We start from the raw sequence: 26382 nt of genomic DNA, 5'->3' as shown, positions 1-26382 counted from the left end.
CATCTTATAGTAACATGTTCAGATTTCTTTTAAGTATAACCTTAACTTTGAATTTCCTGGGTTTATAATGCCTGGTTCTAGGAGAATTACAGCAGCTTTGTCATATTTTTTTACCTTTAAATTATCGATAATACTCTTTGCCTTAATGTAGAATCGGAAATTATATACTGTTTAAAATCTCTGGTTTCATTCCAAGCAATGAAACTTGTTTTTAGTGTATTTAATGTAGCAAAAACCTGCTGCAGTTCTTCTCAAACGGATTAAAAATAATGTCCACCTCCATGTATAGGAAGTGAAATGTTCTATGAACCATCTCAGAGAGTGCTAGTACAATTTCTCTGTCTATGTGGAAGTGAAGAGGGAATTAAACAAGCTGTTAGCTTCCTCAGACATTTCTTAACAGGAGAGCCTTTATCCAGCACGATCCTTTTCAAATGGATGAAAACATAGAAAGATTAATGTAAATTCCAAAGAGATACGTACACAAAGCTCAAAAAGATGTCATCTTACCGTCACTGACACATCATGAAAAAATGTCTAAATCCATTTAGAGACAATTCTGCAGATTATAGTGTTGCAGCAGCAACTTGGAGTTGAGGTACCACTTTCATTCTAAACCTCCATTTACAGGCGTTTGGGGTTTTTTTGTTTTTTGGTTTTTTTTTTTTGAAAAATTGACTGGTCAGGCTGATATTTCCCGTATTCGTTCTCTGTTTAACACATGGATTTTTTTCAAGTGTGTGTAGAATGTTTGTTGAAATTCCCCTCTGTTTTCAGATCATTCAAAATGTTCATTAAAACTTCAGCTTTGCTAAGAGCATACATAGTCCTCTGTGAGGAAAAGTGCCTATAACAGCCTTGAAGAATTGTCCTTTATAAATCAAATTGTGGATTAGAGTAATGGATATTCTCTTTGTAGCTTTTTATAAGTAAGTGTGTGTGTATAAATCTTCTGTCTCCAGGGTTTTTTCAACCCTATATACCTTGAATGATACAAAGAGCACATAACTTGGAATTGCGCATATCTGTATCTACATTTTGTTTTAAATTCAGGAGAACCTATTTAAGGGTCTCCTCTGTGTATACCCATGTCTCAGTTAAACAAGAATCCCATGTAAACAGTTTGTTTATACAGTACTGAATTTTACCACTCATTTCATTTGGCTGAAGCCTGATTACAATTAATGTACATTTTATTAGTGCATAAAACAGAATCACTTTTAATTTAAAATACAAAATTAGTAAAATGAACATAGCCAGTGCATTTCTGGCCCTTTCCTGATTGTCATTATAAGACATGCAGAGAATTAAGCCGCAAGCATTTTGTGACTTTTAACTGCCGCGTTCACACTTGTAATTGTAATTGACAGTGTTTTAAGCTGAAAATCACCACGACAACATGGATTGAGCAATTAGTCGTCCTGTTAAGTGACAAAACACTTATTCTGTTTAATGAGAGAAAAATCAGTTATTTGAGGATTGGCGTATTAAATTTGGCTTTCTTGGTTATCCATGCCTTGTTAGGAAAATAGGAATTGCCAGACTGGATCAGACCCATGATCGATCTAGTGTGGTGTCCTGTCTCTGACAGTGCTTACCACCGCATGTTCAGAAGATAGTGCAAGAATTCACACAGTAGGCAGATAGTGAGTGATCTGCACCGTATTAAGGTCCCTCCCTAATTGTCAAATTGGTTTAATCTCGAAGCATGAGATTTTATATCCCTTCCAATACTTATTACCATTAACTATGGATATTCTTGTTATACAAGTTTCAGAGTAACAGCCGTGTTAGTCTGTATTCACAAAAAGAAAAGGAGTACTTGTGGCGCCTTAGAGACTAACCAATTTATTTGAGCATAAGTGTTCAATTCACCTTTGGATTTTGCTAATTCTTGGCCTCAGTGATGCCCTTTGGCAATGAGTTCCACAGCCTAATCATGCATTATTTTTAATATTAATTATGCAACTTTTGTTTGTTTTCATCAAAAAGGTGAGCAGTGATTGGGCAACTAATGTAGTGAACATCGGTGTAAGTGACATGAGATCTGAGGCTAAAATAGGGAAAGAACGAGTTAAGAATTATTTAGGGCTTGCCTACACTAGAAAATTGTCGCTCAGGGGTTTGAAAAATCCACAACCCTGGGTGACATAGTAAAGCTGACCTAAATCCCCTGGTAGACAATGGCAGTTCAGTGGACAAATTCTTCTGTCGACCTAGCTATCCCCTCTTAGGGATGTGGATTATCTCTGCTGATGGAAGAACTACCTGGCATAGGTAGTGTCTACACTGAGGCTGCGTCTACACTACCGCCTGTGTTGGCAAAACTTACGTTGCTCTGGGCATAAATATTCCACCCTCCTGAAGTTACACCGATGTAAGCACTGGTGTGCCGAGTGTTATGTTGATGGCAGAGCTTCTCCTACCGACATAGCTGATGCTGCTCACAGGGATGGTTTTTTATGCCGACAGGAGAGCTCTCTCCCATCCGCATAGTGTCTTCACTGCAGCACTGTAAGTCTAGACATGCCCTGAGTGGTACAGTGGTGCAGCTGTGCTGCTGACGCGTTGTAAGTGAAGACAAGCCCTTAGACAAATTAGATGTCTTCAGGTTGGCACCTTACAATACTTAAGGAACTGGCTGAAGAGATCTCTGAGGCATTAGTGATTATCTTTGAGAACTCATAGAGGACAGGAGAGATCGCGGAGGACTGGAAAAGGGCAAATATAATACTTACCTATAAAAAAGGGGAATAGGGACAACCCACAGAATTATAGGCCAATCAACTTAATTTTGGTACTTGGAAAGAAGTAGAAGTAAATAATCAAGCAATCAGTTTGTAAGCACCTAGAAGATAGTAAGGTGATAAGTAACAATCAACATGGATTTGTCAAGAACAAATCAAGTCAGACTAACCCAGTGGTCCCCTAACTGGGACGTGCTTCCGTACAGAGGAATGTCCGGAGGGGTACAGCGGGGCCTGGGCCAGCCCCCATGAGGGGGCGTCACCCAACTCTACTTTGGCCCTGGTCCCAGTTGTGGCTGTGGCCTGGCTCTTGCTTTTCCCCTCCGGTCCGTCCTCAACTCCGGTTGGGGGTCGGGGCGGGGGGTGACTGGGAGAGGAGGCGCGGACACATTCTATTACTGGTAAGGGAGGCGTGAGAGGAAAAGTTTGAGGACCACTGAACTAACCTAACATCCTCCTGTGACAGGGTAACGCCTGGTACTGGTCTTCAGGTGTACTCACAATGTAAATAACAATTGTGGCAGGTGTTGTACATATACATAGTAAGAGATGATCCACCATTAGTAATCTTTATCCTTCCTTAATGTGTACAAAGGAAAAGGTAGTTTTGGGTATTGGCAAGTTAAAAAATTTGATGCCTCTGTATCTTGTATTGTGCCAAAGATGACCAGGATGTTCAGACAGTCTTTCACACTGCCAGCATTGGCAATTTTTTAAGAACCCATTTTCTGAAATTTTCCTGTAATTGCCAAAATCTTATAAACATAAAATGGCTGTCAGGTTTTGGAATAATAGAACTGAATTTGGAATCATAGAGCTGTGACCTGATGATAAGGTAACAGAAACCAAAAGACCAAACTGTGGGTGCACTAAGACAGGCAGATAACTTTATACATCTGTCTTCAAATTTCAGGATTACATAATCCAGCTGGGTCTCTTAAAACAGGACAAAATTCATCCTTTGTGTAACTCCATTTATTTTAGTGGAGTTACAGTAGGAATGAATTTAGTCCGTAGTCTCTGTTCACAGCAATGTCTTTTATATGGGTGTACAGAATTCTGGGATGAATAACAGAAGAAATGGTAGGAGGGCTCACAGTTGTGTTGTCACTAGCCAGATTACACGTTTTTCATATGATGACCATGTCTTGGCAACATTGTACTGCCTATGGTTGCTCAGTCTGTGCTAGAATTCAGCAGAAACTTATTAACAGAATCCTAAAGTACTACTTCACACTCTTCCAAGAGCTCTGCTCCAATTCAGACCTGTTTGAGATTGCTACTCAGAGAGAATACAGTAACTTTCATGCCATAGTCTCAATTTCTTTGCTACGTTTAATCTAATTTTTAGTGGTCACCATTGTTTAGAGATCAAAGTGTGTTAGAAGGAGGCCATTTTTTTGGTTTAAAGAAAACTGGTCTTGTGGTAAAGCCACTTGATTGGGACTTGGCAGACCTGTGTTCAGTATGAGGGCTTGGCTACACTTGCATGTTATACCGCAATAAAGCCGCCCAGAGCGCTATACCTCACTCCCCGTCCACACTGGCAAGGCACGTAGAGTGCTCTGACTCCCTGGCTAGAGCGCTGCTGGTACTCCACCTCCCCGAGAGGGATAACATTTGCTGCTGCGTATTGGATGACAGCGTCAGTGTGAACGAGGAGTTACATTAACAGAGCTCTGAATGACCTCCGGAAACGTCCCATAATCCCCTTAAATCAAGTGGCCTCTCTTCTCATTGTTGTGAAATGGGCAGGAATGCGGAAGTGCCCTTTCAAAGCTCTCTTTCAAACAGCAGGCTGCTTATCTGGTCCGAGAAAAAACAAGTGTGGGGCTGGGGGAGAGGTCTGAATGTACAAGACAGCACGCTGACACACTCTCAGCACCCCAAAAACCCACTCTCTGTCTCCCCCCCACATATACACACAATGCACTCCACCCCACCTTCTCCCCATTTGAAAAGCATGTTGCAGCCACTTGAACGCTGGGATAGCTGGCCATAATGCACTGCTCCCAATGCAGCTGCAAGTGCCGCAAATGTGGCCATGCCACTGCGCTGTCAGCTGTCAGTGTCTACAGATTGCAGCACTTTCCCTACTGTGCTGTACGAAAGCTGGTTTAACCCAAAGTGCTCTATATCTGCAAGTGTAGCCATACCCTGAAACTCTACCAGACTTCCTGTGTGATCTGAAGAAAATCATTTAACCTCTCTAGGGTCAGTTCCCAATTTGTAAAATGAGGATAATAGCTCCTTTGTTTGTAAGCTCTTGGGGGCAGGGACTTCCTCGTACTTTGTCTGTACAGCACTCATCACAACAAGCTCTTGGTCTCAGTTGGGGCCTCTAAGGTGATACCATAATACAAATAAATAAAATTTAGGATAGTTCCACTCTGGCAGTTTGCCTTTTAATAGATCAAGTATAAGTGATTGAATTAGCAAGACTTGTATAAACTGTTGTTGCATTTTTCTAATGGTGGTGAAAAAAGGGGTATTAAAATACATAGTTCTTTTCAGTATTCTGCATTTTAATGAGCTTATTCATGTTGGTGCCTCTTTTGAGTGATCTTGATAGTTCTAGATTTGTCAGTAGGTCTTTCCTCCATCTTCCAAATATCAGCAAAAGCCTTTTTTTATTCAGAGACACTCACCCTTTTTCCAACCTTTGAATACTTCATGCTAACTCTACCTCTTCCTTGACAAGACAGTGTTCTACAGTAGTGGTGAAACAAAACTGTCTTACAATAGTAGTATTGCAGCATTAAGAGTATTTTTATACAGTATGTTCCAAAAATGCGTTAGCAATATGGATAAATCGATCGATTTGCTATTGGCCATTCTAGATAAGCCAGGTATGTTTAACTAGTGAAGATGCATGGCTAACAGATTTCCAGTGGACACTGTGTCCTACTGCAGTAGCCCTTTTTGATAAGTGTGCCTGGCGTTCAGAGGCCAGAGAGAGAGAGCTTGGTTAGGAAAAGACAAGGATGAGAGCTCTCTCAAAAACACTGAAATATAATTTGAGATAAAACATGGAATTAAGGTGAGTTGAAAAACGTCAGTCGCGTTGACATAACATGTAGCTCTTTTTCTGTGGTTTTAAGGTATGGTTTAAATGATACTTTGAGATATGCTCAGGTGTAATTCAGAAAAGATCAAATTAGCCTTAATATAATACTCGGAAAAATTCCTAATAGTGAGATCTATTAATTTGTGGAATATTCTCCCATGAGAAATGATCGATGTCCCATCGCTTGTGGAAACCTCACTTTAGACAGGAGCAATCCTGCTTTGGTCTCAGAGCATTGCACTGTATGCAACTATGAAGTCCTTGATGTGGTAAGCCACTTTCTATGGAGACCAGTATTTGGAATAGATCAGAGGGTCTCAAACTGTGGTCTGCAGACCACCAGTGGTCCACAAGCTCCATTCAGGTGGTCCGCAGATAGTTCCCTCTTGGGTGTATGCCTGGGCGGCCACACACGAGAGAATGAAGGGCCACCCACCTAATTAGTGGAGCAGCGCAGGCGTGGCTCCACTAATTAGGTGCCTGGCCCCTGTAGGAGACACACATGTAAGGTGAGGTGGTGGCCTTGGGGGGGAATATGGGGTAGGTGGGAGAGGGCAGTAGGGTGAGAAGAGAGGGTCGGGGGAGTTTGGGACGTGCAGGGCTGCAGTGGCCAGAGAAAGAGGCGAGGTTCCCCAGCCCCAGCTCTGTGGCTGCCGCGGCAGGGGAGGGAGGGTACATCCATTGCGTTAGAAAGGTAAGACTACTGATATTCAAATATGAGTTGTATGCTTTTATTTGTAGAACAAAAAAATATTGTTTTTTTATATAGCACTTTTATCCAAAGCACTTTACAATAGTTAGCTAACGGTACAAACAACATTTGGAAAGATCATGAAGTGGTCCGTTGAGACCCTCAGCAATTTTCATGTGGTCTGTGAAAAAAAAAGTTTGAGAACCACTGGAATAGATAATTCTTTTGAGTAGATGCAGCTGTGTATTCCACTTAGGCGTGTGTGGAGAATTTTGCCCAGCAGGGGCAGCGTTCCCGCCTCATGGCCCTAGTACCCGTTTAGTGTTAGAGTTAGTTAAGTTTTTAAACATTGTTATGTGGAGGGCCAGTTCCTAACAACAGTACGCACGTGCGGTGCTTGCTGTGCTTGGGCAAGGCTGAGAGTGCTGGCGTTTCATCCTCTGGAGCCGACGCGCCTCTGAAGAGAGGGAAGAGCCATTCCCTATTGAATGCACTGAGGAAAAGGTCGCATAAGACCAGTCAAGACTGTGATAAGCCAGTGTCTGTGGAGACCAGTTTTTGGAATACATAATACTACAGTAGAACCTCAAAGATACGAACACCAGAGTTACAGACTGGGCAACCAGACATCATGTGAAACCGGGAGTAACCAATCAGGCAGAAGCAGAGGTTTTTGTTTTGTTTTGTTTTTAAAACAAGTACTGTACTATGCCTGTATTGCATCTTAAAGATAGGCACATCTGGGCTGCCCGTGCCCACCCCACCCCCAGCCACACTCGCAGAGCAGCCACTTACAGCAAGACACTGGGGCTGAGCCAGCAGAGCAGGAGCAGCACTGGGGTCTGTGCAGCTTTCACCCCTCCAGCCCCCAACTGGGAAGAGGACGCACTGTTCTCTTCCCCCTCTCCCCCCGCCCCCCCAGCCCCGGCCAGGAGGGCAGGGCTGGGGCAAGGATATTTTGCGCCCTAAGCGAACCTTCCACCTTGCACCCCCTCTCCCCCGCTCCACAACCTCTGAAAACTAGTACTTACCCATTCTGACAGGCAGTTTATAATGCTAACGGCTTGTTGTAATGTTTCTTTTTTACCTTTAAGGCGTTTCAGTTGTTTGCCATTGCCTCTGATGGTGTCCCATTCAAAGTCTTACTGTTGTGCAAAGCTAAACAATTGAGCCTTGCATTGTATCGCCAGTCAGGTTAGGCAGGGCGACAAATCCCCCTTGCCCCAAAGGGCCATTGTCCCCTGGTGACTAATTTCTACTCAAGTCTGTAAAGCAGACTTTTAAGGTAAATACATTATTCCTTCACTATTACCCATGCACACATCTCACAAAGATTCTCACTCTTGACAAGTTACCAGCCTTGTGTAGATCCCTTCCACGTTCCTCTTTGTGAGTAAGTGCCCTGTAAGACACGTGTGGGGTGCAGTGAGTTTGTCAGGCCTGTGGTGACAGCTGTTTGTGAAGATCAGGGGGCCCTTTGCCAAGGGATACTGGTGTCACAGTGAGCTTGGGGTGGCTGACAGTATGGGGCAGGGCACTGAGGCTGGTGGGGCAGGTAACACTCACTGGGCTGGGGGACAGGCGGTGCCAGGATGGGGCAGGGGCAGGTACCTGTCAGTCTCCAGCGCTCGGGCTGCGCCAGGGCCAGCAGCCTCTTCACCTCGGAATCTCCCCTGCTCTGATACTTGTTAATGAAATGTTGTTAATGTGTTAAACTTTGGTTCATTAGTGCCGCTGCTTGCCTCTGAATGAGAACATTGCAGAGGTCAACCTCCTTGAGTCAGGAAGGGTCTTGCAGTATACACTTGCATCTCTCGTGGTTTGTTGTGGAGACAGAACAGCAGTCAGCCCTCTCTTTCAGAGGGTGAATATAGAGTGTTGTAGAGAAAGGACGAAGAGTACTGATGAGGAAATAAAATCTTTATGGGCATTCTAACAAGTTCACACGTTAGGATTCAGTGTCTTTCACATACTTGGCAGACTGTTTACTCCCAGCTGCTTTTACACTTCATCAGTCAGGGCTTGTCTTCACTTGAAACACTACAGTGGCACAGCTACATCACTATAGCACTTCAGTGTAGACCACCAGTGTAGACAACCACGCATCCCCCTGCTGGAGCCCAGAGGCCCCTACCCCCCAGCACGGTTGCCTGCCCCAGGCTAGTGCGCCGGGAGGCCAGGCAGCATGGCCCCAGCCTTTCCAATTCTGGAGCGCCGGAAGGCAAAGTGGCGTGGCCCCAGCCTGAGCTGGGGCCACCACACAGGAGGAGCTGCAGAGGAGTTCTGGTGGTGAAACATGGGCAGGGCCATGCCTGGCTATTTTGGGGGGCACAGTCTCCCCTAGCCTATGATACACGCCGCCTATGCTACCTGTATGCCAACGGGAGGGGTTCTTCTGTTGGCATAGATAATCCACTTCCCTTGCAGGTGGTAGCTAGTCAACAGAAGAATTCTTCTGTTGACGTACCGCTGTCTACCCAAGGATTGGGTTGGCTTAACGATGTTGCTAATTTTTCACACCCCAGAGCAATGTAGCTGGGTCAGCCTAACTTTTTAGTGTAGACTAGGCCTTATTCTCTTTTATTACTTTGATATCTGTATCTGTTGATTTAAATACTTTAATTCTTGAATCAACAGACCCATAACAAATGGTGTTGAAATAGTAGAGATGATATAGTCCAAGAAAAATGTTCTATACCAGGAAAAAGTGCAGCGCAGAAATACTCAGGACGACAGCATGCAGATCTGGTTTATCTAGGGCATGCTTATGGCTTATCTATACTTGGAAGCTTACCAAAATAGTCATTCTGGAATGTTTATTCCAGAATAGCTATTTCAGTAAATTTTGTAAGTGTAGACAAGTTTGGTGCTATAGAAATGGATGCTGTGATAGAAAGAGATTTGGTAATGTAGGTATTTTAAAAATGTCTGAAGATGTACATTTCCATACTAACTGCGGAGATCACTGAAACTGTTTCTGGTTTGGATCAGGACATGTGTTCAGAAACTCCCCAGCATATATTATCTGTAATGGGAGGCACAGAAAGAACCAACCAAATGTCAAATCCATATGATGCCACAGACATGGTGTGATGTTTGCACCTCTCCTCTTCCAAACCTGGCGATTTATGACACAGCTGGCTGTGTACACAATGCCTTTTCTAATTTATAGAGAGACAGCATCTGGTTGCCTGGCTGGCAGTCATCAAGATTGTCATAACAGACTGAGGAGATATCGCAAGTCCATGTTTCAGTGAAAGAAGGCGGCGTATTGCCAGAAGTTGACACACTTACGCTTTAGAGAGATCTTTGCTGCCAAAGAGAAATACCCAGTAAAAATGCAGGGCTAGAGTCTCCTGAGCTGTCTGTCTGACACCTTTCTCTAGCACTAAGTCCACTCAGAATTTAGAGGAGAAATATGGATTGTGTGCAGAATTTCTGCCTGTGTAAAGGGCAAGGGGTGAAAATCCTTTAAATAAGGACGCTGGCAAACTTATTTGATGCAGCCAGTTATAAAGCACCGATTAATGTAAATAAAAATGACAAAAGGTAATGGATGGTGAGGAGAATAAATCTGGCCTGCTCTGGATGACTCTTTGGAGGATGATTTAATACCAGAGCAGAATATTTTTCTTGTCAGCTCCTGATATTCTATGTTTAAAACCACTTTGTTAATAAAAGTTGATTGGGATAGGTCATGTAAACTTAAAAAATATAATGTAGGACGCATTCTTGTTTTGTGTGTTGTGGCTTATATATAGAATGTGTATAAATATGGGCAGATAGTCATAACGGTTTAAAAAAGAAACCGCAGATTTTCACGGAAAATACTGGAGTTAAAATTGAGAAAGTATGAGTAGCTTACAGGAAAAATATAAGTATTCCCTTTGTTCTTCTCTTAGGCGTCCAATTCAGACCAGGTGTAACTCCATTGATTCTCATGACCTGTTACCCAAGGACTGAATTTAGCCCTGTATTTCTAAAACTCTGGTCTTTTCTAGAGTTTCATCTGTACTGTATTGAGTTTATTCCTTTTTCTGTTTGTCTTGTGGGTGAGACCCATTTTTCTTTCTGAATATTGTATTTTCATAGAATCATAGAATATCAGGGTTGGAAGGGACCTCAGGAGGTCATCTAGTCCAAACCCCTGCTCAAAGCAGGACCAATCCCCAACTAAATCATCCCAGCCTGGGCTTTGTCAAGCCTGACCTTAAAAACCTCTAAGGAAGGAGATTCCACCACCTCCCTAGGTAACCCATTCCAGTGTTTCACCACCCTCCTAGTGAAAAAGATTTTCCTGATATCCAACCTAAACCTCCCCCACTGCAACTTGAGACCATTACTCCTCGTTCTGTCATCTGCTACCACTGAGAACAGTCTAGATCCATCCTCTTTGGAACCCCCTTTCAGATAGTTGAAAGCAGCTATCAAATCCCCCCTCATTCTTCTCTTCCGCAGACTAAACAATCCCAGTTCTCTCAGCCTCTCCTCATAAATCATGTGTTCCAGTCCCCTAATCATTTTTGTTGCCCTCTGTTGGATGCTTTCCAGTTTTTCCTCATCCTTGTAGTGTGGGGCCCAAAACTGGACACAGTACTCCAGATGAGGCCTCACCAATAGGGGGGAAAGATCACTTCCCTCGATTTACTGGCAATGCCCCTACTTATACATCCCAAAATGCCATTGGCCTTCTTGGCAACAAGGGCACACTGTTGACTCATATCCAGCTTCTCATCCACTGTAACCCCTAGGTCCTTTTCTGCAGAACTGCTGCCTAGCCATTTGGTCCCTAGTCTGTAGCGGTGCATGGGATTCTTCCGTCCTAGTGGCAAAGAGGCTGACTGTGCGTTCATTTGGTGACCCCTAGTTCTTGTGTTATGAGAAGGAGTAAACACTTCCTTATTTATTTTCTCAACACCTGTCATGATTTTATAGACCTCAATTATATCCCCCTTAGTCATTTATTTTCCAGGCTGAAAAGTCCCAGTCTTATTGATCTCTCCTACCCCTATTAACCTCTCCTTCAGACAACGGATAGTTGCTTCAGGAAACTTAGTCAACACACAATCTAGACAATTTCAGCAAATGAGTTTCAGGTGGTCCACCATGTTCTGAACCCTGTACCAATTTTATTTTATGGTTTTGTAATCACAGTTCCTATTTAATTAAAAAAAAAAAAAAAAAAAAGCTCCCTGGTTGTTGTGTAATGGAACCATACAAACATGGGAAACAGTGGAAAACACTGTTCAAATTGCTATCAAATACATTAAGTATATTTAAAATCATAGAGAAATGTTTTTAGAAATGAGATGAATGCTTGTGTGAAATTTGTATGAATGCTATTAGTTTGTAGTAATAGGAGGCTTAAAATCATGGAAGTTTTATTTTTTTTAAAGCAGATTATAAAAATATTTTTAAAACTAAAAGGAAATATTGCTTTCACACTTTATATCCTAGAGATTTTGAATGTGAGTTTATAATTTAAAGAAGAGCTCTGTGTAAGCCCAAAACTTCTCTCTCAGCAACTGAAGTTGGTCCAATAAAAGATATTACCTCACCCACCTTGCCTCTCTAATATCCTGGGACTGACATGGCTAGGACAACACTGCTTATGAAAAAAACCAGCTCATTGCTAATGCACAGAACTAGATATCTGCAAATAGCTAGATCTTAATTCAGGTGACTTACATTTTCAGTATAAGTCTTTTAATGTTTTGTCAAACCAAAATTTCAGAAAAGAAACTAAATGTAGAATATGGTGGTGAAGTTACAGGTTTGGATCTAACCACAAAAACAAGGAAATCCCTTGAGACACAAGCTTTAGTGTTTATGGTGATTACAACTTGCCTGGCAGGAAAGAATGTGTGTGTGATTCCTCAAGTGATTGCCTGTATGGATTCCACTCTTGGTGTGCTTGAGCCTAAGACTGGATTGTTTTGGCCAGTAGTGTCTGTGCCAGTGCCCTTGATGACCTCATGCCCCACCACCCGAGGACATAAACTATGGAGAAAGTCCTTGTTTCCTTTTTACCGTTCTTGAAAGAATCCCTGCGGTGTCTGCCTGCTTCTCTGCACTCTGTGCTAGTGTTAGTTATTGGTATTGTTAATTAGTTAGTCTTAGTCTCTCTGCCCTTTGGCACAAAAAATCTTTAGTTAGTTTACAGTCTAAACTCCCTGCCCCTCCCATGACCCCCACCAGAGGGGCTCTAGCAATGCAAAAGTGAAATCCCTAGAGTTCAAACCCTGCACCTCATATGAAGCTGCAATTATGCTTAATGTCAAGCGCTGCAGGTGCCTTTTTGTTCAGAAATATGACCTCTCCTAAGCAACGTTCTGTATGTCACTCCTTTTCTAAGTGGACTCAAAGCTAGAGGTTCATCTAAAATTTTTCCTCATGAAGCGCTCTTTGCTCTATCACAGGAACAAGAGGAATTTAAAGTGACTACTGAGGGACAGATAATAGCCCACATTTCCCTACATATGGCACTGGATCCATTGAACACAGCGGCATGTATTATGGCTACATCTGTGGAAGAACATCCTCCTAGCTCCAGTCCTCTCGGATTCCCAGGGAAGTCCAAACCACAGCTGAGGACCTTCCCATTAAGGCTAATGAACTTAATTCCAAAATGGATCAGGTTCTCCATTTGCTGAAGGTACTTCGAGAAAACTTTGCATTCTTTGGGACTATGCAATCCAGCCCCAAGAAGAAAGCAACTAAGACCACAGTGTTCCTTCTGCCCGTTGCTATCGTCAGCCTCAGAAGACTTTGGAGCCACTGAGAGAGGAGCAGACTTTCTTCCAACAGTAACTCTTCTGCCTCTTCACAGTCTGCATCTTCTGCCAGGCAGCCAAAACTGGCAGGTTTGATGCCAGTGTCAAAGCCTGACAGAACCTCTTGAGGATCTCTTCCTTTCCACCCCTCTTTGGCTTTTTATTTTTGGGAAGCCTGGACTTGGATCACTTCAGACCAGTGCGTCTTGGAAATTGTCAGCAAGGAGTATTCTATCCACTTCCAGTCCCTTCCTACCCTCCTTCCCTGTCCCCTTTCAGGGATCTCATGAAATACTGTTGAAAGAAATGGACTTCTGTCTACAGCCTGGATCTCTAGAGAAGGAGGTGCTGTTAGAGTGCAGGAGCAGCAGGGTTTTTTTTACCCATTATTTTCTCATCCCAAAAAAGAAAGGGAGTTGTTGGCATCCCATTCTGGACTTTCAACATCTTGGCAAATTCATCCATCGTTTCAAGTTCAGGATGGTGACTTTGGTCTCCGTAATTCTTTTGGTAGACCCTCAAAACCGGTTCACGGCTCTTGACCTTCAGCATGCTGATTTTCATACGTCCATTCATCCAACTCACAGGAAATGCTTCAGATTCTTGATCGGAACATCTCTCTGCTGGTACAGGATCCTGCCCACTTTGGTCTTTCCACAGCATTGAGGATATTTCACCAAGTGTTTGGCAGTTATGGCAGCTTGTCTAAGGAAGCATAGGAACCAGGTCTGTCCATGTCTCAACTTCTGGCTGATCTGAGGATGGTCACGCTAGCAGGTGACCAACTTGATTCACATGACTGTAAGGCTCTTCAGTGCACTGGGTCTCAAAGTCAACATTGAAAAATATATTTATTTCAACTCAAAACATAGAGTTTTATAGGAACTGAGTTAGATTCCATGTCAGTACAAGTTTACCTTCCATAAGGGAGATTCCAAACTATAACGAACCTCATCAACCAACTTCAGTCTCTCACAGAAATCATAAGAGCATACCTTAGACTTCTGGATGAAAGGCCTCATGCACCTGTGTGAAGCAGTTTGCGAGGCTTCACCTTCATTCCTTACAAAGGTGGTTAAAATCAGCATATCTATCCAGAAGGCACCACATGGATATATGATGGTCACAGTCCTGCAAGAAGTCTCTCCTTGCTAAACTGGTGAAAATACCCTCTTCAGGTGTGCAAGGGAGTACCCTTCTCTGCAATTCTTCCAACCAAGACACTGGTGACGGATGCCTCCACTGAGGAATAGGGGTCTCAACCTGAACTCCTTCAAATGCGGGGGATGTGATCCTTCAGGAAACTAGTCTGTACGTAAATGTCCTGGAACTCAGAGCCATTCATTTGGTATGCAAAGCATTTCTACCTTTCCTCCAGGGATCCACATGCAACACCACAGCTGTACATTATGTCTACAGGCAGGGAGTAGCCAGATCACCAGCTCTCTGTCAGGAGACCATTCAGCTCTGAACTTGGTGTATTTATCATGCTGAAGGCCCTGCGTCTTCCAGACTTACTAACAGGTTATATCAGCAGACAATTCCCAGACAACTGTAAGCAGTTGCATAAGGACCCAGTGTTGCAGACCATCTTGGTTGGTTGGGCCTGCTCCATCCTTCGGGTGAGGGATGTGAGGATGTCTAGAGCACAGGTTTGTCCCAACAGACTCTGTTGACTAAAACATCTGATCGTGTGTGAGTGGGGCGCACAAACACCAAGAGTTGAGTCTGTGTGGACAATGCATGTTGAAGAACTGTAGTTACTGTAAGGTAAGTAATAGTTCTTTTATCTTTATAGTGTGTTTACTGCTTTTTGGTGAATTTGAAACCCAGAAATTGTCAACCCCTGAAGCTGCTCTAGCAATCTGTTTCTAATTGCTCACAGGCCCTAGTTGGGTTCTCCGACCAGTCCAGTGTCATCGTAGCTCATTCTTTTTAGTTCTGAAAATCACTCGCCAAGTGCATTTTGTATTTGTTCTCATTTATGTTGTTTCGTGCTGCTATATTTATTCAGAACTAATTTAACTTGAATTTTCTTTGATTTTTCTCTCCAAGGCTGGATTAAGGGCTCTAGAGACCCTAAATGTCATGAACCTTGCCTTGATGCTATCCTACATATGTAGTATGTTTTTCTCCCTTAAATTGTATTATGTATATAATTGTCCTCTGTTTTTGTGCTCCTTTTCCTGATTCTACAAACACATCTGTACTAGTGCTGCTTGCGTGGTGCAACTTTGCTATAATTTTTCTAGTCGCTAACTAATATGCCTAATGCCTTGTTTTTTCTTCGAGTGATGATCTGGAGAAGAAGAGGTTCTGTCACAGGGGTACATTTCAGATATATAGTAAGGCCTAAACTTCTGGGAAGCCTTCCCAGATTGAGAAACCAGATTTATTTCTAGTTACCTGGATTATTAAAGTTTTCTTTCATATTTAACGTGTCCTGCTAAAAAACCTAGATTGTCATGGAATATTATCACCATGGATGTCACAAAATTTATGGAGGTTTCCAGTGAGTCATTTGATTCTTGGTAGCTAGTGTATTGTATGTGAATCTTATTTTCTGGTTGTAGAAATGTCAGCTGGAAGAATTAAGTGCTTTAAAGGAGCAAGATACATTTGCATATTTATCCAAAATTCTTTTGTGAAACAGATTAAGGTTCTACCTTAATTAACTTTTCCCACCGCTTGATTCTAAGATTTGGTTCATGTAATAAAAGATCTTTTATGGAGAATGGACAAATCTCTTTGGAAAGCCCAACCAGCTTTTTTCTTTGGAATTCATTAGCTGGGCCTCTGGTTAAGGACTATGTTGAAAATAACGGCTGTCTTTCTCTTCTTGCTCTTGCTGGTGGGAATGCCACTTAGGCAATGTTAAAGTCCTTTCTACTGGAGGGCTCTCAGCAGTCAGTCTGTGGTAGGTGTAACCACACAAGATATCCCAGTGTAGCCACATTGGGCTCATTATATATCTTTGTCGTCAGATGTTACTGATGAGAATCTGACAGCAAGAGTGAGAAACCCAGCTGTTCCTACTTCTTAGTATTTCAGGATGTTGGTCATTTTGTATTCTCACCTTACTTCCATTATCCGTGCACTTTCTTACAGCTATTGACAAAAACTAATGGGGAGCAAGCGTATAAGTGAGGTTATACATGAATTGTGCTGTTGAAAACACTACAGCACATATCTTTTAATCTTGTCACTCACTGCCCTGACTAGATTTTAACCTGTTAAAGTCATGTTGCCACTTACATGAATTACCAGAGGTCACCAGTTGGTGCTGCTGGAGCATACCTTCGGCATTGTTAGGAGCAATAAGGTGGGTGACCCAGAGATCGTCTGATTGCTGAGAAGAAGGCAAGCGCAGAAGGCAGGTAGCATTAGAAACCTTTGATGAATTTGGACCCTGTAATGATCAAGTTGGTTATAGTACTGTTGTTCTACCTTTTCTGGTGATCTCCCTTAAAAAAGCTTTACCTTTTTATCATAGAAACCCCATGCTGGATTTATATCCCCATTATTCAGATACCCATTCATTCTGTGTGTTTCATTTAAAAATGAATGGCTTGATCCTCTCCTCATGCAGTGGGTACATACATATCTTGGGAAATCTATTGCCTTTGTATGCAGGCAGGTTCTTTTGATTCTTCACAGAATTCATGTCCATATGTCTGAGAATAAATCTTACTGCTTTTTTGCACATTTAGGTTCCCGTAATTCTGTCAAATGCAAGACCTGTCTTACACTGCTGTAGCGTAGCTACTCAGGGGATTTGCATGTATATGTCGCTCCACTGGTGCAAAAATCCCTCACACAGACAAGTCCTCGGTGGTGGTGTTCCCCAAGATTGTGCATTCCTGAAGGTTGCATGTGGGTCTCACCCTACAGAGATCTGCACATGCCCGGTTCCAGTACGTCTGGTCAAGAGTGCCCTCTGTACAGTACACACCACACCTAAGAGTCTTGCAATTGTGACATGGAGAAGAGTTAGAGAAATTTTGTAGCCTGAGACCATGTTTTCCCTTACTGCCCAAGACTGAAATACTAAACTAAAGTAGCATGGGTAGTAAGCAGAAATTCAGTGTATGATGATGCTCCCAGATACAGTTCTTCTGTAGTTATTTCTCTGTAGTTTATTTAGCTCCATATTGAATAAACTGTGGATTTCCTTAGTGTTGTCTCTCCAGTTCAGCCCTATCTACACATATGTTTGCAAGGTTGGGGACCCTAGTGGGAAGGAAAGGAATAGTTTGGAGTTTTAACGCTACAGTAGGGCACAAGAAAAATCTGGGTTTTAGTCTCGGTTGTGCCACAGACGTTCTCTGTGACATCGGGCAGGTCATTTAATCTCTCTCTACCTTAGTTCCTTATCTGTAAAATAATGATCCTCCCCATCTCTGAGGTATTGTTAGAATAAATTGTGAAGTTTACTTGGGTATTTCAGTGATGAGCAACATTATTATTATTTGTATTATCGTAGCATCTATGAACTCCAATTATGGACCAGGACTCCATTGTGCTAGGCACTGTACAAACACAAAACAAAAAAGATGGTCCCTGTCACAGGGAGAAACATATAAATAAACTATTGTAGGCAGACTGCTAGATTTGTCACTGATTTAAGCATTGCGTTGACTAGCCCTGCTCTGGCAGGTGTTACTTAACATAATGCATAAAACACTGCTTGCAGCCAGTGTCCCTTCTGTGCTAGAGCTCCCAACATTGCCAAAACTGATGGAGTTGCACCCATGTTAGCAATGATATAGACAGGGCTTTGTTTTTTAAAGTCAAGTTACTCCTTGCAGCTTCTTCCTAGGTTTTGTTTCTGCTTATATGAAATTAGTGGTTGATATTAATCAGTTCAGTTCAGGTCAAATGATGTTTAGCCTGTCTTGATGCTACAGCTTTGTAATGTCTGTGTGGCTGGTGTAAAACAGGATTTCATAAAATAAACATGGAAGTGGATTGCAGGAAATATTAAGTCAGTTATTAAATATTGATGAGACATGGTGGATGAGGTCATATCTTTTATTTGACCAACTTCTTTTGGTGAGGGAGAAGCTTTTGAGCTTACCCAGAGCTTTTCTTCAGGTCTGGGAAATGTACTCAGTGCCATATCGAAGTACAGGTGGAACAGATTGTTTAGCATAAGCTGTAAATCCAATGTCTTTCTTGAGTCTATGGTTTTTCGTATCTAGCAAAGTTATGAATTTAAGCTCTCAAGCTCATCTTTTGCCGGTGTCATGCAGGTTTCCGTTGAGGATTGTGATGTCAGATATAGAGTGATCGCTTTGTCAAAAGTGTTCACCCCAAATGATAGTGTTTTTATCTTCTATTAATTTTTTTGTGAGAGTTCATCAAGAGCATAGTAGCAGTGGAAGTATGGCTACAGATTTTACATGGGCTGTTTTGGCAGGATCTGGTGCTGCTTTGAGTTAGTGGTCCTGGTCTGTGGGGCATTTGCTTCTGATGACGAGCTTGGAGAGCATGGGGGGTTGTTTGAAGACCAGAAGAGTCCTCATCCTCTCAGTCCTCATCCTCAAAGGAAACCCACATAATACCTTCAAAAGATGATCCTGTGAGCTTAAATTCATAACTTGGCTAGATACTAAAAATCATGGACTGAATAGAGACAAAAAGAACAGGAGGACTTGTGGCACCTCACAGACTAACACACATTTATTTGAGCATAAGCTTTCATGGGCTACAGCTCACTTCATCGGATGCATAGAATGGGACATATAGAAAGGTTATATCAAATAAATGTGTTAGTCTCTAAGGTGCCACAAGTACTCCTGTTCTTATATATAATATACACACACAGAGAATATGAAAAGGTGGAGTAAGAGGCTAATTAAGATGAGCTATTATCAGCAGGAGAAAAAAACTTTTGTAGTGGTAATCAAGATGGCCCACTTAGACAGTTGACAAGAAGGTGTGAGGATACTTCACATGGGGAAATAGATTCAATTTGTGTAATGACCCAGCCACTCCCAGTCTCTATTCAAACCCAAGTTAATGGTATCTAGTTTGCATATTAATTCAAGTTCAGCAGTTTCTCGTTGGAGTCTGTTTTTTAAGCTTTTCTGTTGCAAAATTGTAGCCCACGAAAGCTTATGCTCAAATAAATTTTAGTCTCTAAGGTGCCACAAGTACTCCTGTTCTTTTTGCAGATACAGACTAACACGGCTGCTACTCTGAAATCTGAATAGACACACTGGATTTATTGCTTATTACAACAATCTATAACTTAAACTGCCCCCCCCCCCACACACACACACAGAGCCTTTTTCCCCCTCTATGGCTGGGATTTAATGTTCATGGGCCACTTCACCTTGAATGGTGACTTGAAATATGTTAACTACTTATGCTAGACTGTCTGTACCATCTTATATTTAGCTATGACAATGAGACTGACTCTATGCTAGAAGCATGACATCAGCGGAGCTGCAGTGCTGTAGAGCGTCTGGTGAAAACGCTCTATGCCAATGGGAGAGAGCTCTTGCATCGGCATAATAAATCCACCTCCGCAAGAGGCGGTAGTTATGTCATCATGATAGTGCTGTCCATACTGGTGCTTAGGTCGGTGTGACTTATTCACACACCTGAATGACATAAATTATTCTGAAGTAAGTGGGAGTGTAGTGTAGACCTGGCATGAGTGTATTTCCCAGACCTGAAGAAAAGCTCGAAAGCTTCTCTCTCTCCAACAGAAGTTGGTCCAATAAACGATACTATCTCACCCACCTTGTGTCTCTCATTTCCTAGGACCAACACAGCTACACCACTGCCTACATTAAATATTGGTGTTGCTCAGTCATGAAGGGGGATGGTTTGAATTTACAAGTTATGTTTGTTTCAAATTATATATGTTGTCAGCATTATGCCTCTCATTTAAGCTACTGGTAATTAATTTGCCATTTCCTCTTATTAGCGGCTATGGTGGACGATCATTAAGAGAAGGAATTACTCATCTTTCTTTGTGCTGAGTGGTTATGTTCTGTCAGAAAAAATTAATTGGGGAACAATTGTGGAGCCATCTGCAGTCTTCGCAGTCCCATAGTGTCTATTCCCTTTCCATCTACATGTCTGAGCAGCGAGTCTTGGGGTGGGAGGGGAGAAAGAAAGAAATTGCCAGAATGTCTGTGCTCTGATGTTCCTTTTGTTTCATGCATTCATTGCTTAGTATTGCTGTAAGGTTTGACAGTACTAGTGTTACTTAAGGCAAGAATGATGCTGGCTTTATGAGAGTTTGGTGTGACAGAAATGATTGAGGTCAGATTTGCTAACAGGAGCTAGGGCGCATGTAGACTTTTAATGACCATACTAGGCTTTTAAACAGCTCTTCATATTTTCACTGCTTTCTTTTTCCAGTTTGCACATACCTGCTTTGATTTCTTTGTGGCTCTCCAACTTTATATGACAATGGAACTAGGACTGGGGTCCCTGACTAGACTGCCTCTTTCTTGGGAACATGGTGCTGTAGACGTGATGGTTCACCATGGGCTGGGGGTTGTAACAAAACACGAGAAGCAGAGCACAATAATCTTTGGGGAAAGTGCATCTCCTGGGGAACACTTATTGTGAACAATATTTTATAGCACGGCAAAGCCCAGAAACAAATCTTAAGAACTAGTTACTGTCAATTTTAAGTCCTCTTTGGACAGTTTGGGTATGTCCATCATTAGTGAGTCAAACTGAGGCTACGTCTACACTACCGTGGGATCGACACTCCAGTGATCGATGCACCAGGGGTCGATTTAGTGGGTCTCGTGAAGACCTGCTAAATCGATGGCAGAGCGCTCTCCAGTCAACCCCTGTACTCCACCAGGAATGAGAGGAGTAAGGTAAGTCAACGGGAGAGTGTCTCCCGTCAACCCAGCATGGTGTAGACCCCACAGTAAGTCTACCTAAGCTACATCGACTTCAGCTGGAGTTGCGTAACTTAGGTCGTGTAGTATAGACATAGCCTGAGAAAGGTGTAAGCAAGGACCAGAAAAGCAGAGCTTCCGATTAAAGGCAGAGAGATGGGGCTCTGTCTTTCTTGCTGTATGTGTACATTAAACAGGTACTTGCCTTAATAAGCCCTGTTGTCTAATGGCGAGCTTGTTTTGAATTTGGGCCGCAGGGAGACGCATGGTGGCAGCTGCTCCTGTTTTTCTTTCCAAGTGCACAGACACTGATTCTTTTGTGTCCGCCCTGAATTTTATGGTCTTCTGGGCTGGTCTATTAACCCAGTTTTCTTTTCTGATGAGGTGAGTTGGTTTCTGTAAAATGAGACCCTGATACAGTCCACTTCTTTAGCAATTAAAAGCTTTTAAACTGTCCAGTTGATGACCTGTATATTGAATAAATCCTTTGCACTTCAGATTCAAATACTATTAATGTACTGTGTATCATAAGACAGTTTCTCTTTTATCTCACTGAACGTGGGCTTCTCAGAAAGCATCAATTAAAATGATGGCTAAATTGAGACATTTGTTTTCCCTGCTCATAGATTCACTGCAAGAGTTGCATATCCTTCTAGTTGCATTGCAAGTGATCACCCTCGCCCTCTTGTGTCCAATTGCTTCTGTATATGCTGAGGTTACTGCAACAGAACTGAATGAGCTCTATGTATACAGGCATTTGTCCTTGGGATGGTAGTAAGGAAAGGAGCAATGAAGGGTAGCTTCTTCCTTTAGCCAGATTCCAAATACCTATGAACATATTGCTCGTTCTAAGGAATAAAAGTTGTGCACCACTTTCCAGTTCTTGTGACATGGGAGTCACTGATTCATTCATTCCTCTCCTTGTAGACAGAGAATTCTGTTCCATCCAGATAACACTTCCACAAAGTTGCACCCTTCTGATTCCAGTCCTTGCACTGACTTTTTGTTTCCTTGTTGTTTCACTAGGATTGAATACTGAAGGCATCTATCGTGTGAGCGGAAACAAGTCTGAGATGGAGAGTCTGCAGAGACAGTTTGATCAAGGTAATGTCTGTTCCTATTGCTGTAATTGGGCAAAGGGGGTTCGGCTGTGGCAGTAGCATGGGAAATATTTTTTTTAATTTACTTAGCATCATCTAGTCTAGTCCAGATCAAAATGATTTATTTTTGTACAATCTGTTTTGATTCCAGGTCCGGGCCTCTGTAATCACCTTTTAAACTATTACTGGCATTTGGACTGAAAGCTGAGAGGTCTGAATGTGACCATGAGTTTAATTCAGATTAAATGTAATGGGCACAGCTTTCTTTAATATTTGTTCATTGACTGATTGGGAATTTGCTCTAATTTCTTAAACCTGAGCAATCAGATTGTGATGATCAGCCAAATTATCAGCCAGTGCTGCTGTAACTGTTGTTATGCTGTGTTGGTACTCTGTTCTTCCCAAAATATTTAGGCTATGTCTGCTCTGTTGAAATAATCAGGGTCCTGTGTGTGCTGCGCTTCCCCAGCTGTAGAACTTGCCACACAATCCACCCCTTAAAGTAGACTTGTGCGCTAGAATAAAAGGGATGATGGTGCTCTAGACTACAAGGGCTAGAGATGGTGTCCCTTGCCCCTGTTTGCCAGAAGCTGGGAATGGGCAAGAGGGGATGGATTACTTGATGATCACCTGTTCTATTCATTCCCTCTGAAGCACCTGGCATTGGCCACTATTGGAAGGCCTTTGTTCTGACCCAGAATGGCCATTCTTATGTTTTTATTTCATTTTTTAAAAAGATGTTTCTAGACCTCGTGGATGTGAAACAAGTGTGAATCAATGCAAGGTTCTATTTTCTGCCTTTGCAAACTGCCCTCTGGCCTTGTCTAGTCTACAGGTAAAAGATGTATTTTAAATCATGTCTGTTAACATGATTTGAAATTCTATTTTATAGAATAGGAAAAGGAGAATTTTCCTAAAAGGAAAGGAGTAATTGTGGTACCTTAGAGACTAACCAATTTATTGGAGCATAAGCTTTCGTGAGCTACAGCTCGGATGCTCAAATAAATTGGTTAGTCTCTAAGGTGCCACAAGTCCTCCTTTTCTTTTTGCGAATACAGACTAACACGGCTGCTACTCTGAAACCTATTTTATACCCAGTGTAGAAATACCGTTTAATGCCGTTAACACCCTACAGTTAATTAGGTACCAGCTAACATGGTTTTAAAGGTATTAAACTATATCTAGGCTATGTGGTAAGTGATTTCAAACTATGATGATTAATTTAGCTTTAAAAACACTTTTGCATAGGGTACAATCTGGAACTGGAATAACCAATCTGTTTTAATTCACACCCTCATTTATTTTGACTCAAGTCTGTGGGTGCACACTTCTTTTGGATTAATCAAAATAGAACATTCTTAAGCTGAAATAAGTGTGTCCACATGCAGATTTGCACCAAAATAGATGAAGGTGTGAGTTAAAACAGACTGATATTTTGGTTCCAGGTTGTGTAAACAAACCTATAATCTAGACAAGACCTCAGAGGTGTGAGCTGCTCCATTATCTTAATAGGGGTTAACTCTGAAACACAAAGCAAAATAATTTTAAACTACAGTTTCACTGCTTGGGTCTGATAATTTTAGTAGAAACATCCAGCTGTTGTGTTTAGCCCACAATCCCAAACTGCCTCCCATGTCTTCCCATATGCCAGAAGCCACACCTGATGTTTACCCAACTCCCATCGGTCCCAGACACCTATTGCGATCCAGTTTTGTATTGTCAGTGCACACATTTTCAGCACATTCAAAACTTAAACTGTTGATACAACATAAAATAAATTTATAATCAAAACAATTATCATGGAGGCTAGCATACTGGTTGTTGTTTGTGTTCATATTTAACTAAACTTCCATGTTTAAATTTAGATGGGGCTGCCAGAGTACCACACAGACTTTAGGTCCTTGAAAATAACCATTTATTTTTTTAATTTTCTCTCTTCTGTTGCTATGTGGAAGACCCACAGATAGCTGGGAAACTAACTTCAGGGGAAACAGTGAAATTGAATAGAAGCAATGTGCTGTCAAATGCACAAAGTAAGCAAAGTGAAAAACACAATGAGAAATATCTTTTCTCTAATCTTTCAATGACAGTAATCATAGGTATTACTTGGAACAGTTGTAGGGGAAAGGTTGTCAGTAATATGAGTTTTAAGTTAGCTATGTCCCTTCAAACAGAGCAAGTCTTTTCTGATGGCACAAGTGAGGCGAAAACGTGTTATAACATGTTTGGGTGACAACCAGATTTAACTGCAGTTATTTTTGTAGCGTAGGCAGAATTGATATTCATGACCTTGCAATTCCTGCCTTAGTTTTTAAATTCCTGGCATCACAATATGTACCATAATGCTTGAAAATAGGATTTTCTGGCTCTGGGACATCAAAAGCCTGTACATTTGGCAATTTTTATGGTGTGTCTTTGTTGCTCCTGGCCTCTGTAGACCATCTTGTCTGATACTTTCCCTTTGCCCTTATCTAAGTCTCTCCCTTTCTTTCCACACTGTTCTGTGAGTGGTTCAGTTGTTAGTAATTAATGACAGGTTTCAGAGTAACAGCCGTGTTAGTCTGTATTCGCAAAAAGAAAAGGAGTACTTGTGGCACCTTAGAGACTAACCAATTTATTTGAGCATAAACTTTCGTGAGCTACAGCTCACAATGAAGTGAGCTGTAGCTCACGAAAGCTTATGCTCAAATAAATTGGTTAGTCTCTAAGGTGCCACAAGTACTCCTTTTCTTTTTAGTAATTAATGTATTCACATGAGGTTTTGCCACTCTGTGTAGGAGTTCTTGTTTGACATGTTCCTTCAACAAAGTGTTTAAGAGATTTTAGTGCAGATAAATGAAACAACTAATTCCTGTGTACCAGTGTTTAAATTTCCAGTGTTTTTGGAAGTCCTACCATTTTGTTCTTCCAGGGCCCTTGCTGACCATTGGGATTTTGTTTATTTCCTGGCTGGGGACATTGTCTGAAAAAGCAAATTAGGACTTTAAACATGATAAAATGTCTTAAAACTGAATAAATGTAGCTCTAGTCATATGAAAAGTTTAGGGATTCAAACAAGCTTTACGATGATGTCTACTATAGGGTGACATGATAGAGCAAAACTCCTATAATCTCACCTTGCATGATTGTTAACATTTTCAAGGTGTCTACAGACATTAACTGCAATGATGTCACATTTGAATTTCTTCATCAGTAGCTGCTTTGGGGGCGGGATCTGTAAGAAGATAGATAAATTAGCAGAAAAGAATTTACAAACTGCAGATGGCTTTGAAAAATAGGACAAAGCAGGAATCTTAGTAATCTCATTAGCCAGATCCAAAAGGTTCATGGCAGGCAGTATTCGCTACTGGGTAGGGTAAGACTGGAAGTCAGGACTCCTTTGTCCCTTTTCTGGACCTGTCAAATTAATTGCCCCCTCAGAGCTTCTGTTTAGCTATCAGTCAAATGGGCGTCCTCTTAAAGGATTGGAGTTTTGCATAAGAGCAGGGGATGGTTACTCTGTGTTCTGTGCAAGACGTGTTTTAGCTGTTTGTCACATAGGCCCTCTACATTCAGCACTTTCTCTAAGTCTCATTTTTAGCCCGCCAAGTGATTTCTATCTCTTTCCTGTCAGGATCTCATGTATGTCATTTGCTTCACTGCAGCAGCTGCATGTCTTGTGTTTGCTGAGATTTAACTGTTAAATGCTTTCATTGTAGATCACAATCTAGACCTGGCAGAGAAGGACTTTACAGTGAATACTGTGGCTGGTGCCATGAAAAGCTTCTTCTCAGAACTGCCCGATCCCCTGGTACCGTACAATATGCAGATTGAACTGGTGGAGGCCCACAGTGAGTATGCACAAGGCAATGGGTGACACCATTGTTTCAAAGCATAAAGAATCCAAATTCTTCTGTCCATCTGGCATTATAGGAAACTGCTTTCTCCTGACTGAAATACATCAACATAGTGGCAGAGCACGTAGTGCCGGCAGTGTGTTGGCTTTAATTGCAAATTTTCTAACTTTAATTGACTTAGGCCGTATTGTGTTTTGTCATCATGACAACAGTAATAATTGTCTCCGCTTGTAGAACTTAGAGCAAGAACTGAGCTGAGACATTTGTGGTGCTTTCCTAATCATACTGTTCTAT

At 41.9% G+C, this 26382-nt stretch overlaps 1 protein-coding gene across 1 annotated transcript in view; it reads left to right on the top strand.

Moving 5' to 3' along the window:
* Window positions 1–26382, top strand: part of ARHGAP35 (Rho GTPase activating protein 35) — a 101189-nt gene that overhangs the window by 68715 nt on the left and 6092 nt on the right. The window contains exons 4-5 of the mRNA XM_074937589.1: window positions 22179–22256; window positions 25951–26082. Coding sequence (XP_074793690.1) covers window positions 22179–22256; window positions 25951–26082 — 210 coding nt within the window. The remainder of the gene's footprint in view (window positions 1–22178; window positions 22257–25950; window positions 26083–26382) is intronic.

This window comes from Natator depressus, chromosome 23 (assembly GCF_965152275.1).
Source record: "Natator depressus isolate rNatDep1 chromosome 23, rNatDep2.hap1, whole genome shotgun sequence".
Classification (NCBI taxonomy): Eukaryota; Metazoa; Chordata; order Testudines; family Cheloniidae; genus Natator; species Natator depressus.
Note: the sequence above shows the minus strand (reverse complement) of the source record. Positions and strands in the feature narration are given on the sequence as shown.